Genomic DNA, 16,378 nt, shown 5'->3' on the forward strand with positions numbered 1-16,378 from the left:
CATACAGAATTACTCTGTGCTTCAGAAGTGGGTTTGGTTTTACAGAAGCATTCTCTGACAAGGTAATTTGTAGGTTTTCGTTAGAATTTAAAAGTAGTTTTATTTTTCTTGCAGCCATTCATTCTATTTACCAGATTAGAAGTTGGACATTTTATCTTTAAACACCCAGGCCTAGATTGACGTTTTGCACAAGCTAAGAGTGTGTGTTAGGTACTGTTTTTAGGTCAGAATAAGTACATTTATCCCTGCAGGCTACAGCCAGCAAGGGTAATCATCTCCATGCTTCAGCTAGCAAAACCAGAAACAGATTAGTAAAAGCAATTTATTCTTCCTTTGTCAATTTGGTTGATAACCATGAAAAGAGAGGCAAATGTACAGCTGAATTTTCAAAGACAGAACTAAGGATTGCAAAACTTAAAAAAAAAAAATTAAGCAATTCTGGCATATAGGGTCTTTTAAAATAATAATAATAATAAAAAAAATATATATATATGTGTGCGTGTGTGTGTGTATATATAGATAGATAGATATATTGCCCTTGAAGTGTCCTGTTTATCCAAGTGGTCTGAACAGCCATGCTATTAAGACAAGACATGGTGGGGTGGTTTGAGTGCAGGTTTTGTAATAAATAGAAATCATTGAGTATGTAATAATTATCCCTAATGGGCCAAGAACTGATTTGGTTTTCATGGCATCACAAGTGGATCTGGATGGTACATATATGCATCCTCTACAGTTATGTTCAATATTTCATTATTGACATGACAAAATAAGCACAGTATGGCACAAAGAACAATGAAGAATATAATACCGTAATGGGCAAAAGTATGTTCCATACAAACAAACAGACTTCCTTTACAATGAGAAGTCAACCCGTTAAGTCTCAAATGATGAATGTCTCGATTTTATAATTATTATTCCCCTGCCCCCACCCTCAGTTCCCCATTTCCACTGTAAGCTCATGAAATGTGGTTCAGAGGGCTACTCTTATCCATCTAAACCATGAAGTCACCACCCCACGTCACACAGCCCTGGAATTCTCTCCCAAGTATCTCCCAACCCCCCTCCCTCCCATCAGCCGCAGAAAAGAAGGAATCTTAGTTCCATAAGCAATCTGTCTTTTGAAGGAGAATGTAACCCTTTTATAAGGTGTTTAAAATTAAACTACGAGTTCGGCTAGATACATTTTGGATGTAATTGTTCCAATTGTACAAAAATCTTATCTTGTATCTAGACAACATTTGTGCCGCCAAAGATTCCATAAACAACACAATGTGCACAGCATTATGCCATTGCCAATAAGGAGGAGAAGTCTCTTCTTTCCACACTAATAAAACAGATCGTTTTCCTTGCACCAATAACTTTTTTAAAAATAAAGTCTCTCCCCATTTCTTCGTAAATATTTATGTAGCCATGTTCCAAATAATACCCGATCCGGTATAGAGGGAATATCACAACCCATAAGGTTAATAATGTACGACAAGACCCTTTTCCAAAACTTGGAGATTATCGGGCATACCCAGAAAGCATGAGTACGTGCTCCACAGTTAAAGGTGTGCTATTGGCCATGATAATATAATGGCGCATTAGTGCTATGTTAATAGTAAATGTTTATAACCACTATCATTGGATGCAGTTTCGTATAAATCCAATCACATACTTACAGTGTCCCTTCCCCAAAGAAGTAGCAGTGTGAATTAGAGCACATAGTGACTTGTTAAAATTTGTATAGAAATGATAGAGTAGGTTATTTTGGGGGAGGAGTTGCACAGTATTTTAAGGAGAATATAGACAAGTAAGGTACAAATGCTGTCTGAAAATCGTAAGCACCATAGAATCTTTATGGATAGAAATTCTGTGCTTCTGTACTATCAATAGTGATCAAAGAGGATAGAGAAGCTACAAAAGCAGATATGGGTGACTTCAATTGTCCTGCTGTAGACTGGGCAAATTTATTCTCAGGATGTGACACAGAGTTATTACATAGATACTTTTAAGTGGTTTTTGGACAATCTGGTCTGTAAATCCACAAGAGGTGAAACAATTCTTGATTTATCCCTAGGAACACATCTGGCCTGGTTCAGGAGGTAACTATTTATTTATTTATTTTTAGGTTTTTATATACCGGAAGTTCCTGTATACAATACATATCACTCCGGTTCACAATTAACAGAGAAAACTATCGCCGGGAGGCGGTTTACATGGAACATACATGGAACATGGAACATATCGAATAAACTATAATAAAAGTACAATCTAATTTAAAACAACTGAAATAAACTTAGGAAATAACTTGGTACATGTAACTGAAGCAAGATGAACATTACCATTGCTGCAAGGCAAGGCTGGATGTTTGTTCTTATTGCTATTAGCTCTCTGGGAAAGCTTGATGGAATAGCCAAGTTTTGAGTTTCGCCTTGAAAGTAATGTGGCATGGTTCAAGACGGAGGTCTGGTGGTAGTGAGTTCCAGAGAGACGGGCCCGCTGTGGATAGAGCACGTTTTCTCAGGGTAGATTTTGCAGGTTGTGTGATCATTCTATTCTGGTATGCCGTTCTGGTTGGTTTGTTAGAAGAGTGTAGTTGAAGCTGGAAAGTTAGGTTGAGTGGGGAGATGTGAAGGGCCTTGTGAATCATCATGCAGGTCTTGAACTGAATCCTATATTTGATGGGAAGCCAGTGGAGATGCTGGAGGATCGGGGTGATATGGTCCCTTTTTTTGGCATTGGTAAGTATTCTTGCAGGTGGCATTCAGTACCATCTGGAGTGGTTTGGTAGTGTATGCTGGAAGGCCTTGCAGGAGTGAATTACAGTAATCTACTTTAGTGAGAATGATGGCCTGGAGTACTGTGGCGGAAGTCCCTATAGAGTAGAGAGGGGCTTTAGTTTCTTCAGCACTTGTAATTTAAAGAAGCATTCTTTTGTGGTGTTATTTATGAATTTGTTGAGGCTGAGTCTGTTGTCTAGTAGTACTCCCAGATCTCTGACTTGAGGTGCTGTGGAGTATCCTGAGGCGTCTGGAGGGTTGCTGGATGTTGGCGGGGCAGATTTATCTGGTGCTATTATGAGGATTTCCGTTTTTTTGGTGTTTAGAACGAGGTTGAGGCTGGTTAGAAGATCGTTGATGGATGAGAGGCATTTTTTCCAATGATCCATGGTTTTGTGTATGGTCTCTGTGATAGGTATGAGAATTTGTATGTCATCTGCGTATAGGAAATGGGTGAGTTTGAGGTTAGTAAGCAGATGACAGAGTGGGAGAAGGTAGATGTTGAAGAGGGTGGGGGAGAGTGATGATCCTTGTGGTACCCCCATCCTGGCTTGGATGGGGTGAGATTCCTTATTGTTTATCTTAACTTTGTATGATCTGTTCTCTAAGAAGGATTTAAACCAGTTAAAAGCTGCTCCAGTGATGCCGATATTTGTCAGTTGTTGTAGTAGGTTAGGGTGGTTCACGGTGTCGAAAGCTGAGGAAAGATCAGGAGCGCGAGGAGACAAGGTTGGCCTTTTTCGAGATTGAAGATGATGGTGTCCGCTAGTGTGGCTAATAAGGATTCGGTGCTTTTTTTTCTTTCGGAATCCATATTGATTATTGGTGAGGATATTGTTCTCTTCAAGGAATTCAGCAAGTTGTCTGTTGACAACTTTCTCCATAATTTTAGCTAGCATGGGGAGGTTAGCTATAGGTCTGTAGTTGGCCGGATCTGTGGTGGGAAGGTTGGTTTTTTGAGGAGAGGTTTGAGCAGTGCTGACTTGAGTTGGTCCGGAACTTGGCCTTGGGCGAGGGAGCAGTTAATGATATTGGCAGCTGGCTTGGCAATGATGTCATAGATTGAACTCAGCAGGTTTGATGGTATATGGTCTAAGGGGTGAGAGGACGGTTTTATCTTCTTTAGGATATTCGCTATTTCTAAGGTGGACGTGGGTTCAAGAGATTCAAGGACAGCTGTGTGTGTGATGGGTTGAAAAGCGGTTGATGTAGTTGATTGCTGGTTGTGGTTGTTTGCGAGGCTTGAGGCTATAGATGAGCTACTCAATAACATAAACACCAATGTAGTAAAATGCAATATTCTTATAGGAGAAAATATGCCAAAAAGAAACCATCAAAAATATTTAACTTTAAAAGGGAAACGGCACAAAAATTATGCATCCCTAGCGCTTCCTTGGCATCAGGCGCCCAGGAGAGGTGGCTATCAGTGTGGGTTAGGAAAACAGATGCTTAATACGAGCATCTGTTTTCTCCCACTACTGGCACAATATGTGCAAGATATATAGCCTGGACCGTGTAACTTGTGCATGTATATTGGGTGGCCAGAATTTTATTTTCAAGACTTTTTTTTTTTAACCTGGATCTGCTTTCCAAGTTCCTCATATTTAGTATCCCAATGATACTAAGAGGAGGAATCACAGAATGGAAAAAACCAATATCCTATGAGCCCTTGAGTGTAGCAAACTTTTATGTCAGCCCCAGGCTGGCATAAAATTTGCTGCGTCCCAATAGCACACTGGCTGCATGGGAAATTTTTTGCATTGCGGAGTTTAGCTAATAGCCTCATCTACATGTACTTTACATGTGATGAGCGTTATTAGCTTTTGCGCTGGTTTGGACGCGCTAATCCCCGTATTGCATCAGGGGTTATGGGGACACATTCAAAACGCACGTCCAATCGTGTGCAAAGCAGTGCTCTCGGCTGAGTTTACTTTATTGCATCGGCCTGTAAGAGGGTATCTCGGACAATGGAAGATAATACTTGCCCACTGTCACAAATGGCAGTGGCAGAAGCAGGATTTGAATCCTGGCTTCCCTGGGTCTTTGCCCATTGCTGTAATCATGAAGGTCATTCCTCTTCCATATATACTTAGGGAATAGCCACTGCTATTAATTGCATCGGTGGCATGGGATCTTCTTAGTGTTTGGGTAATTGCCAGGTTCTTGTGGCCTGGTTTGGCCTCTGTTGGAAACAGGATGCTGGGCTTGATGGACCCTTGGTCTGACCCAGCATGGCATGTTCTTATGTTCTTTTTATACTGCAACCCCTGCTAACTGTTGTCACCAGAAGTGGGATCTTGTTGGTGATGTAGTGTTAAATTGACATTATCCAGATTGATAATGGAAATCATATTAGTAAATCAATGGACCAGTAAGTTTAGTATTGAATGTGACTGTTTTCTAGTATAGAAACCGGTTGTTCAATGTATTATTGATCTAAATAAAGGTATCCTCTCATCGAATGCTGCCTTCATGTTGTGAATTGCCCACCAATGCATGCAAAGAAATCTCTTGTGTAAGCAACTGTCGCACACATTCATGGAACAAACAATGAAACCTACTTAACGCATACAAAAGGAAAGTGGAAGTTATTATAATGAGAGCCTTTATTTAGGGCTTTTCTGGAAATTGCTAAAAGTACATACGGGCTTCCACAGTACTCGTGCTTTTAGCTGGATTAAGGGAGGCATTCCCGGGCTATGCATTCTGGGCGGGATTAGGAACTAGTGCACAGACATTGCCCTGTCAAATGTACATGTGCTGTTTCCCAGCCAGATTTTACCCTCATGAAAAACAGGTACCACGTCCGCAGGCCAGTTCTACCTGTGGGCAGTTTCCAAAGTATGCATGGACGTTCTCTTTGAAAATCTCTGCAAAGTACTTGCAGACTTTGCACTTAGGTGGGCAGTTTTGAAAATTGCCCCCAGTATGTTGTGTACGAGCTTTGAGAACCTGTAATCCTAACAAGGAGGATCTCACTTGCTTTTCTTCTGAAGTGTTTTAAGAACATAAGAACATAAGAAAATGCCATACTGGGTCAGACCAAGGGTCCATCAAGCCCAGCATCCTGTTTCCAACAGTGGCCAATCCAGGCCATAAGAACCTGGCAAGTACCCAAAAACTAAGTCTATTCCATGTAACCATTGCTAATGGCAGTGGCTATTCTCTAAGTGAACTTAATAGCAGGTAATGGACTTCTCCTCCAAGAACTTATCCAATCCTTTTTTAAACACAGCTATACTAACTGCACGAACCACATTCTCTGGCAACAAATTCCAGAGTTTTAATTGTGCGTTGAGTAAAAAAAGAACTTTCTCCGATTAGTTTTAAATGTGCCCATGCTAACTTCATGGAGTGTCCCCTAGTCTTTCTACTATCCGAAAAGAGTAAATAACCGATTCACATCTACCCGTTCTAGACCTCTCATGATTTTAAACACCATCTATCATATCCCCCCTCAATCGTCTCTTCTCCAAGCTGAAAAGTCCTAACCTCTTTAGTCTTTCCTCATAGGGGAGTTGTTCCATTCCCCTTATCATTTTGGTAGCCCTTCTCTGTACCTTCTCCATCGCAATTATATCTTTTTTGAGATGCGGTGACCAGAATTGTACACAGTATTCAAGGTGCGGTCTCACCATGGAGCGATACAGAGGCATTATGACATTTTCCGTTTTATTCATCATTCCTTTTCTAATAATTCCCAACATTCTGTTTGCTTTTTTGACTGCCGCAGCACACTGAACCGACAATTTCAATGTGTTATCCACTATGACACCTAGATCTCTTTCTTGGTTGTAGCACCTAATATGGAACCCAACATTGTGTAATTATAGCATGGGGTTATTTTTCCCTATATGCATCACCTTGCACTTATCCACATTAAATTTCATCTGCCATTTGGATGCCCAATTTTTCAGTCTCACAAGGTCTTCCTGCAATTTATCACAATCTGCTTGTGATTTAACTACTCTGAACAATTTTGTGTCATCTGCAAATTTGATTATCTCACTCGTCGTATTTCTTTCCAGATCATTTATAAATATATTGAACAGTAAGGGTCCCAATACAGATCCCTGAGGCACTCCACTGTCCACTCCCTTCCACTGAGAAAATTGCCCATTTAATCCTACTCTCTGTTCCTGTCTTTAAGCCAGTTTGCAATCCACGAAAGGACACAATCGCCAACTATCCCATGACTTTTACTTTTCCTAGAAGCCTCTCCATGAGGAACTTTGTCAAACGCCTTTCTGAAAATCCAAGTATACTATATCTACCGGTTCACCTTGATCCACATGTTTATTAACTCCTTCAAAAAAGTGAAGCAGATTTGTGAGGCAGACTTGCCCTGGGTAAAGCCATGCTGACTTTGTTCCAATTAAACCATGTCTTTCTATATGTTTCTGTGATTTTGATGTTTAGAACACTTTCCACTATTTTCCTGGCACTGAAGTCAGGCTAACCGGTCTGTAGTTCCCGGATCGCCCTGGAGCCCTTTTTAAATATTGGGGTTACATTTGCTATCCTCCAGTCTTCAGGTACAATGGATGATTTTAATGATAAGTTACAAATTTTTACTAATAGGTCTGAAATTTCATTTTTTAGTTCCTTCAGAACTCTGGGGTGTATACCATCCGGTCCAGGTGATTTACTACTCTTCAGTTGTCAATCAGGCCTACCACATCTTCTAGGTTCACCGTGGATTTGATTCAGTCCATTTGAATCATTACCCATGAAAACCTTCTCCATTACGGGTACCTCCCCAACATCCTCTTCAGTAAACACCGAAGCAAAGAAATCATTTAATCTTTCCGCGATGGCCTTATCTTCTCTAAGTGCCCCTTTAACCCCCTCGATCATCTAACGGTCCAACTGACTCCCTCACAGGCTTTCTGCTTCGGATATATTTAAAAAAGTTTTTACTGTGAGTTTTTGCCTCTACAGCCAACTTCTTTTCAAATTCTCTCTTAGCCTGTCTTATCAATGTCTTACATTTAACTTGCCAATGTTTATGCTTTATCCTATTTTCTTCTGTTGGATCCTTCTTCCAATTTTTGAATGAAGATCTTTTGGCTAAAATAGCTTCTTTCACCTCTCCTTTTAACCATGCCGGTAATCGTTTTGCCTTCTTTCCACCTTAATGTGTGGAATACATCTGGACTGTGCTTCTAGAATGGTATTTTTTAACAATGACCACGCCTCTTGGACATTTTTTACTTTTGTAGCTGCTCCTTTCAGTTTTTTTTCTAACAATTTTTCTCATTTTCTCAAAGTTTCCCTTTTGAAAGTTTAGCACGAGAGCCTTGGATTTGCACACTGTTCCTTTTCCAGTCATTAAATCAAATTTGATCATATTATGATCACTATTGCCAAGCGGCCCCCCACCACCGTTACCCTCTCTCCACCAAGTCCTGTGCTCCACTGAGAATTAGATCTAAAATTGCTCCCTCTCTCGTTGTTCCTGAACCAATTGCTCCATAAAGCTATCACTTATTCCATCCAGGAACGTTATCTCTCTAGCGTGACCCGATGATACATTTACCCAGTCTATATTGGGGTAATTGAAGTCTCCCATTATTACTGCACTACCAATTTGATTAGCTTCCCTAATTTCTCTTAGCATTTCACTGTCCATCTCACCATCTTGACCAGGTGGACGGTAGTATAACCCCCTATCACTGTAGTCTTCCCTGATAACACAAGGGATTTCTACCCATAAAGATTCAATTTTGTATTTAGTCTCATGCAGGATGTTTATCCTGTTGGACTCTATGCCATCCCGGACATAAAGCGCCACACCTCCTCCCGACTGCTCCTCTCTGTCATTGCGATATAATTTGTACCCCGGTATAGCACTGTCCCATTGGTTATCCTCTTTCCACCATGGCCCCGGATGCCAATTAAGTCTGTCATCATTTACTGCTATACATTCTAATTCTCCCATCTTACTTCTTAGACTTCTGGCATTAGCATACAAACATTTCAAAGTTTGTTTTTTGTTTGTATTTTTATTCTGCTTTTTAATTGATAGGGATAAGTTAGAATTTATTAGCTCAGGTGAGTTTTTAGTTACATGCACTTGGACTACTTTTCTAATTATTGGAACCCACTGTCGGGATGGCCCTAATTCTAATGCATCATTAGTATCCTTTAAAAGAGTTTGCTCCTGCGTTCTTACATTCAGTTGGTGCCCACAGGATGACTCAGAATATGAAAGGCAGCTGAATACTTATGACTGAGCACAAGGAAATGGTATTCTGCAAGGCTTAACCCCAAAACAATCAACTGTGCAAAATAATTCCTGGGTTTTATCAGGATGCCATATTCAGCCAGTGGATCATTTTGGATTTTCTTCTGTAACAGCTGTGATTTTGGGTACTGGCACTCAGTGGTCTAAGCCTTAGTTCTGTTTTTTTTCCATCCCCCACCCTCTCTGTGAACCAGGAATTGCTGAGGTTTCCCAAACTGCACGATGCAATAGTGGAAGTTGTGACCTGTCTCTTGCGGAAAAGGTTACCTGTTACGAATGAAATGGTAAGTCACTGTCTCGCAGTGCTCTCTGTACATAATGTCCATGGCTTCCACAGAGTGTCCCTGTTGAGCGCATGCCACCAGAAGGTTTATGGCAGTTTGCGAAACCCTAGCCAGGCTTTGCAAAATTTTGAATTGGGAGTAGAGACATTAAATTATGACTTTCCACATTTTAGGGCTCCCGTTTGCTAAGGGATTTCTGCATGTAAATTTGCTCTTGGAAAATTCTTGGAAAGTTGTTCCCTGGGACAGCACTGAGGGCAGGGTTACTTTGCGATCCCTGGAAATATGCAGGCTGCAGAATTGAAGTTCCTCTTTCAAAATCTGCTTGCAGGCCTGCCTGCACTGCAGGGAAGCTGACCATTGGCCTCCTAATGTTGATACTTGGAACATCTTCACAGCACTTTGAGCTTCTGGTTATGGTGTTAAGTCTCGGGACCAAATTCTGGCGCACAGATTCCAAGCAGCAGCCAGCCCCTATGGCTGTAGCACTGTGGTACAGGAGACGCTCTCTTCGAGTCTCCTGGTTGTAGTGACACGCTGAAGATCCAGGGATGGGAAGGCAACAGGTTGCTCCTGCTGGCACAGAAGCAGTGTGTATAGGTTGAATTTTGGTACAGAATCCTCCCCCCTTCCTCCCCAGCCCTTGGCTAGCCAGGTCAGTTTCCTAAAAGAATGGGAGGATAGAAAAGAACCAATTAACATGCAAAGGAATCTCTTGCTTTTGAAGCTGAGTGTAAATTAGCATTTAGTAAAGTTAAACAGATGGGGGCCAATGCAAAAAAAACACGGAAAGCGGGCGCTGAAAAGTCAGCGCCTGCTTTCTTAGTGTGTACCTGGCGCCCGCAAGGGGGGGGCATCATGCAATAGTTCCAGAAATGTTCATGGATGTTTCCCATAACCATATTTCCATAGGTTCACACACCCACAATGTTTTCACAGATTCAGATTTCCCAGAAGTATTCTCAGATGTGTCTTATAAATGTGTTTCCACAATTTTAAATCTGTGAAAACATCGTGGGCTGTGTGAACCTGTGGAACCATGGCTATGAGAAACATCCATGAACATTTCTGGGAAGTTTGAATGTATGAAAACGTTGTATGAACTTGTGGAAATATATTTGTGAAATAGGTTTGTGAACATCAGAGCATGTGAATTTGTGAAAATATAATTACAAGAAATACCTTATGATACATGTATAAATCTGGTAAAACTGGGTGAAAATACAAAGAGAATAGTTTCCAGAGCGGTGGGCTCTTTTGGGAAATATGGTATGGGATTATTGTGTGGAATGTTTTTAGAGATGTTTTGTATGTTTTAGCAAGAAATTATTCTGTGTTATGGATGTTTTTTCAAAAAATGTTGTGTAAAAAAAAACATGAAGAAATAAAAAGGTTAAAAATTGAAAGAAATGTGATTATTATATATCACATTTATATATATATATATATATACATTTTTTTTTTAAATTTTCAAATACACGCTGGAAAATATGCAGGTATACTTGTGCTGCAGATAAAGCAGGTGTGTGAAATGCCTGGATACTCTGCGCCAGTCTGTGAGTGTTGTCCCTGTTATGTTTGGATTGCCATAGCTGAAATGAAACGCGTCTATTTTAGGCTTTCATCTCATTAAAAATCCAGCTATGCTATCCGAGCTAGCTAAGGTACCATGCTAGGATCGTTTGCTTTATTTGGGATCATTTCGTACTCTACAGATAAAATCTCCCAAAGCGATGTACACTAAACACAGATAATACAGCAAACCACAAACAGCACTTTCCTTCACCCATATGAGCAGGTACTAGACTGAAACACTGCTATCAGATGACATGAACCAAGACTTTAGCAATTAATGAAATTTCAACAGATCATTCTCAACTTTACCAACAAACTATGTGATTAAGTGTTGCTCTCCTGTCTGAGGGCACTTTATACCTTGCTGTTGGTATTTATCTTGGTATTTGATATCGGTAGTAAGTTACATACCAAGGCCCCATTTGGAGACATCAGCACACTGGGCTTTGAAATATCTGAGATATAGGAGTTCTTCCTGTAATATAGTTGCAGTTTCAAAAAGTCCTTTTTCCTGATTCTGCCTAGAATGTATAATTTTGAACACATTTATGGCCTATATATATATCTATAAAGAAATCCAATTTAAATACATTAGACATGTCATTGATCTTTACCTGCGGAGTCTTTTATATTCTAGGTTTGATTCATGCTGCCCAGTGAATCGTTTGTTTCTTAGTTACATAAGGTAAAGAAGGAGAGAGTAATGTTCATCTCTTCTCCCTCCCCCCCTCACATAGGTACATAATTTGGTGGCAATTGAGTTGGCTTACATCAATACCAAGCATCCAGACTTTGCTGATGCGTGCGGTCTCATGAACAACAACATAGAGGTAAGAAATCTGACCTCGGTGCTGATGAGGGTGCAGAGAATGACGTTGTATTGAAGTGGTTGGCACCATGTTTGAGCTTGGAAGGAGGGGGAAACATGGGTGCTATAATTTTAATTGGACTGTGCTCTACAAAGAACTTGTTTTTGTATTTGATGTGAAGCTGCTGCAGGTGTTTATGGATAAAAATGGCCCCTGCAGTGTTCAGTTTTCTACTTTATATTATCTGCTTTAGGTTGAGATTTCTATCTGATAGTATTGAATGCTTGATATGTAAGGAACTACTCACATTTCTCATCTCTCACGCCCAAGTGATGTTACTTGTTTAAAGCTGCGTCATGTCTAGTTCCATGATCCTGTGATAAAGGCATTTTGGGTTCAGCGAGTTCACAGGACATCAGCCTACAATCATATTTGTTGTGCACCAGTAACCTGAAGTGCCTCCACTGTTGAGTTCTGTGGCACTGATTCTCATACTGGGTTTTAAATTGTATAAATGTTTTTAGTACCTGCATAAATGGCCCATGAATTCTTCGCTAGCATTTAACATGCCTTCTTGGGCACATGATAAAATGTGCTGCAGATGTGCATAGCATTTGTGAAAACACGACACACACATAACTCACCCATGTGTGCAGAATGTTTCTAACTGGTGCTGAAGGACCCACTTGTGACTGTATAGAATTGCAGGTTAGATTGTGCATAGAAAAATCACATAAATGCAGTTCAAACGCTGCCTTCTTGGAAGTGTGTATGTCACACGCCCTAAACAAGGACCATTGGCACAACTGAGGCTGTTGTAGGCTTCCAAAACAAACTGTACAGCCTTCCCCTCACATCCCCTTCCCCTCTCCAGAGTGTGCTTGCTCTGTTTTTCTCAAGTCTTTGCATTATAAAAGAAATAGAGGGGGACCTTTTGGTCTCGTGCATTTGCTTTCATTTATACAACTGTGATTAAACAATGCTCATGTCATTTCCGCTCTTCCATAAGTTCCACGTACCAAGTAAATTGTCAGAGTCTCCCTCAGAGATAGCTGCCTATATGTTTCCAGATTACTCCATTTATAAAAGCCCATTACAGTTCTGATGGCGAAGCTGCCTTGGGGTGTCCATTGTATCATTGTAATATGCCCCCACATTCTGATAAAATCAGAAGCAAACCTTATGGGAAAGTGGGAGTCGTCATCCCAGCAAATCAGGTTAAGTTCTTTCATATAAACAGAAGACATAGGAAACCAATATAGATCTGTGTAAACAAAATGGCTTGTTTATTAAATTGACTTTGACAGCTGATCCTGTCCAGACTAAGCTCTTGAAAAACTGAAGAATTTATCTTGTGCTTAAGCAATAAATAAGGTGGGTGGAAGGTGAAGTTCTGAAGAAAAACTGTGAAGCCATCTGTGATGATCGCAGCATGGCACAGAGGGTGTAGGGCTTGACAGACCAGTCCAAAAACAGAATACTTTAGAATTTATCCTTATAAAACCTGTAGCCATCATTAGACTCATCTCCATGATTAGGTCTTTTGGACAGGACATTGATACTGAATGATATGAAATCAGGTCTTTCCTGGTTTTTTTTTTTTTTTTTTTTTTTATAGGAACAGAGACGTAACAGGTTAGCCCGAGATCTGCCTCCTGTGCCGCGAGACAAAGTGAGTAAATGAAATTTAAATAGCTTGGAACAGACTAACCAGATGCAATTCCAGGGCTGGTTTTGAGAAATAGCAAATGCAAAGCTTGTGAATTCTCAAGATTAAGGATTCTGGAAGAGATGTAGCCTCCATCAGGTCACACCAACTCCCTCTGCATAACTGCTGCCCTGCTCTTGTGTGCGCGATTTGGTTTGTAGTGGGAATTCTTTCCTAATGCTGCCCATTGCATCGCGCAGCTTCCAAGTGTCCCAGAGAGTGAGTACCATTTGATGGGGGTTGCTGTCAGCAGATTACGTTCTGGGAATACAATAGAATGACAACTACTGACCCACAGAAGAGCGGGCTAAACCAAGATGGAGATCCAGTTCACTGTCAGGGCCTCAGATCGCAGCTGAGTGTGTTCTAAACTACTTCGTAACTGCTCAGTCGCCCGTCCTCTGTTTGCTACAAAATAATATTTATGCTTTGGGGTCCACCTCAACATCTTTCTGACTTTCATAGAACGTTTCTGTAGAAAGAATAACTTTCTGTAGTGTGTGCAGATTCATGCACATTGTTAGTCATATGGCCTGGAATTATATGTACGTGTGATAACTGCATCACGAAAACTCAGCTGTGTTGTAGAAACAGGGCTAAGATTAGGCTTTGGGGCTTTGCAGTGGGAGAGCCAGGATCGAGGGATGGAAGGAAAGATGATCACTGAAGGGTTATCAGCCTCCTAGGACACCCTCTCTCCAGTCCCCTGTCATCCAGGACAAGCGCACTGATGAAGTGGAGAAAATGATGTAGAAATACAAAGAAGTTGACTGCTGCCTGTTTACTTTTCAAGTAATAAACCTGCTAACAAAAGAGTGAGAATGTTACTCATATGGAGAGATCTGCCTGGTGTCCATTATAAACAGTGAGCTATATGCTTTGCTTATTTCATGTTTTGAAAGCCTTTATGATTCTTCAGTTGCTAACCGACTTGTTACCAGGTGCAGTGTTGTGAGAGGGCTGTTGGGGGTGTGCTGTGCGTTCCAGTACTGTCGGTTGATTTCTTCGTCTCTTGCCTTCTTTAGTCTTCTAAAGTCCCGGGAGCTCTGGCATCTGCTTCCCAGGACTCGCCTGCCACTGCTTCTGCTGAGGTTGACGGCAAGGTCTGGCTTGACTCTTTAACACAAATACTGCATGCCGGGAGAGCCATGTTAAAGCATGCCACTAGCTCAGAGGCTCTTGTGTATGTGTTGTGGCCGCCTAAGCTTCCTTCAGAAGTGCATGTCTTTCTGTATCGTAGCTATAAGTGCAGGTACTGCTAAAGCTTTTCTTTTTTGTCTCCCATAGCTTATTTCTAAAAAGACTGCATGCTTTGCAAAATATATTTACTATGAACTGCTATATAAAATCCCAACAACTATGTATTTTCAAAGAGATCTTTTGCTGCTTGTTCTCTTTGTAAAGTATAAAGCCTTTGTATGACTAGAAGTTTTGAAGTATTGAACCATGTGAACAGATAGGTAATTCCAGAATGCAAGTGTGTCATTTACAACCATTAATATATATATGTATATGTATATATATATATAATACAGTATATATAATACAGTACTCACAAAATATATGTGTGATGTAAATTGTTATATAAGGTAAGAATTTCAGCAAGCATTCTCTGTGGTTCTTACATGAATCTTTAACTTGAAATGGATTGTGTCTAGCGAGAAGCTTTCAGAAATGGGCTTGTATTGGGAAAAACTCTTATCGACCTTGCCCCTCATCAGAACGGAACTGATATTGGGTTTGCTAGCCTTGGCCCATCCCGTGTAAACTATATATCAACCAACCTCGTTGCCTTGTGCACAAACTCTGCAACCTACCACATAACAAGGGAACTGCTCGTTATGAGGACATATGTGCGGGTGCCGACCCTGAAGCAGTCTTGTGTTCTGACTGCTCCCCTCTGGTCGGCTCCCGTGTGTTATTCTTTATTATTTATTCACAAACAGTTTTTTTTCATTTTTTATTTCTTACTAAAAATGTCCACTGCCCAATTCTCTCATCAGTTTACCCGTGTAGCAGACCGACCCTGTACCTTCAGTTACTTAGAAGCTTATATACGTTTACTGCTGAATTTTTACCGCAAGGTTCGGTTGGGTTCAGGTCCGGTCTGCCAGCCCGACACGGTCCATGTTTCGGCGGTTGCCTGCTTCAGGGGCTGCGGGAACTGGAATGGAACCAAGACTACCTATGGACCTAAAGATATCACGCTTATTATATCTAAAATAAAGGAACGTGTCCGTGATAATTTAAATATGTCAGTGCCTCAATTGCGAGCTATATCCAATACTCACGGTTTCGCTTCAAAATCTCATTCTTGTGAGCGGCGCCTTCACTTACTCATCCGGCGTCTCTCTCTACTCAGCTGTCTATCAAATTTGTGGGCCAATCACACTGTCTCCCTACGATCCCAGTGATAGCACCTTAGGGTGCAGCAGAGCACCCTAAGGTGCTCTGCTGCACCCTAAGGTGCTCTGCTGCTTCAGGGTCGGCACCCGCACATATGTCCTCATAACGAGCAGTTCCCTTGTTATGTGGTAGGTTGCAGAGCCTTGCCCATCCCAGCAAGAGGGAAGCCAGGCCAAGGTTCAGCATCAGTTGGCCTTGTCCGTGATGAATATTTTCAGTCCCATGTGTTACCCTATTACCATCGTGTTGAATCCTGGGCAAGCCGGTACCTTTTGGTGCGGCAAGAAAGCCACTCCTGAATTGACCTGGCAGAAGTGGCAATCAAAGGTTAGGGCTTGTGTTTGCCAAACTAAGATTTCTGAGCCTGTGACATGTTCACTTTTCCTGCGTGTCAGTTGATGGATCTAAACGGTGCCATGATACTTACCTCTGTAGTGTGGAAGAGGCCACCTTTGTTTTAGTATAAGCTGCAGCTTTACCTGGGCGCAGGCAGCAGGGCAGCGCAGTACTTCCTCCCTGCTGTTCCGGTCATGTGAGGATTTAATCGGCACGTGTGGTGGGGGAGTGTTGCTGGCAAAATAAGT

General features: G+C 41.2%; 1 protein-coding gene across 6 annotated transcripts in view; it reads left to right on the plus strand.

Moving 5' to 3' along the window:
- Positions 1–16,378, plus strand: part of DNM1L (dynamin 1 like) — a 162,211-nt gene that overhangs the window by 108,338 nt on the left and 37,495 nt on the right. For 4 of the 6 annotated variants that reach the window (XM_029600030.1, XM_029600031.1, XM_029600035.1 and 1 more), the window contains 4 exons: positions 9,207–9,296; positions 11,609–11,701; positions 13,299–13,352; positions 14,414–14,491. In XM_029600030.1, coding sequence (XP_029455890.1) covers positions 9,207–9,296; positions 11,609–11,701; positions 13,299–13,352; positions 14,414–14,491 — 315 coding nt within the window. The remainder of the gene's footprint in view (positions 1–9,206; positions 9,297–11,608; positions 11,702–13,298; positions 13,353–14,413; positions 14,492–16,378) is intronic. The other 2 variants (XM_029600032.1, XM_029600033.1) reach the window with 1 other exon arrangement.

The sequence above is a fragment of the Rhinatrema bivittatum genome, chromosome 4, assembly GCF_901001135.1.
Source record: "Rhinatrema bivittatum chromosome 4, aRhiBiv1.1, whole genome shotgun sequence".
NCBI lineage: Eukaryota > Metazoa > Chordata > Amphibia > Gymnophiona > Rhinatrematidae > Rhinatrema > Rhinatrema bivittatum.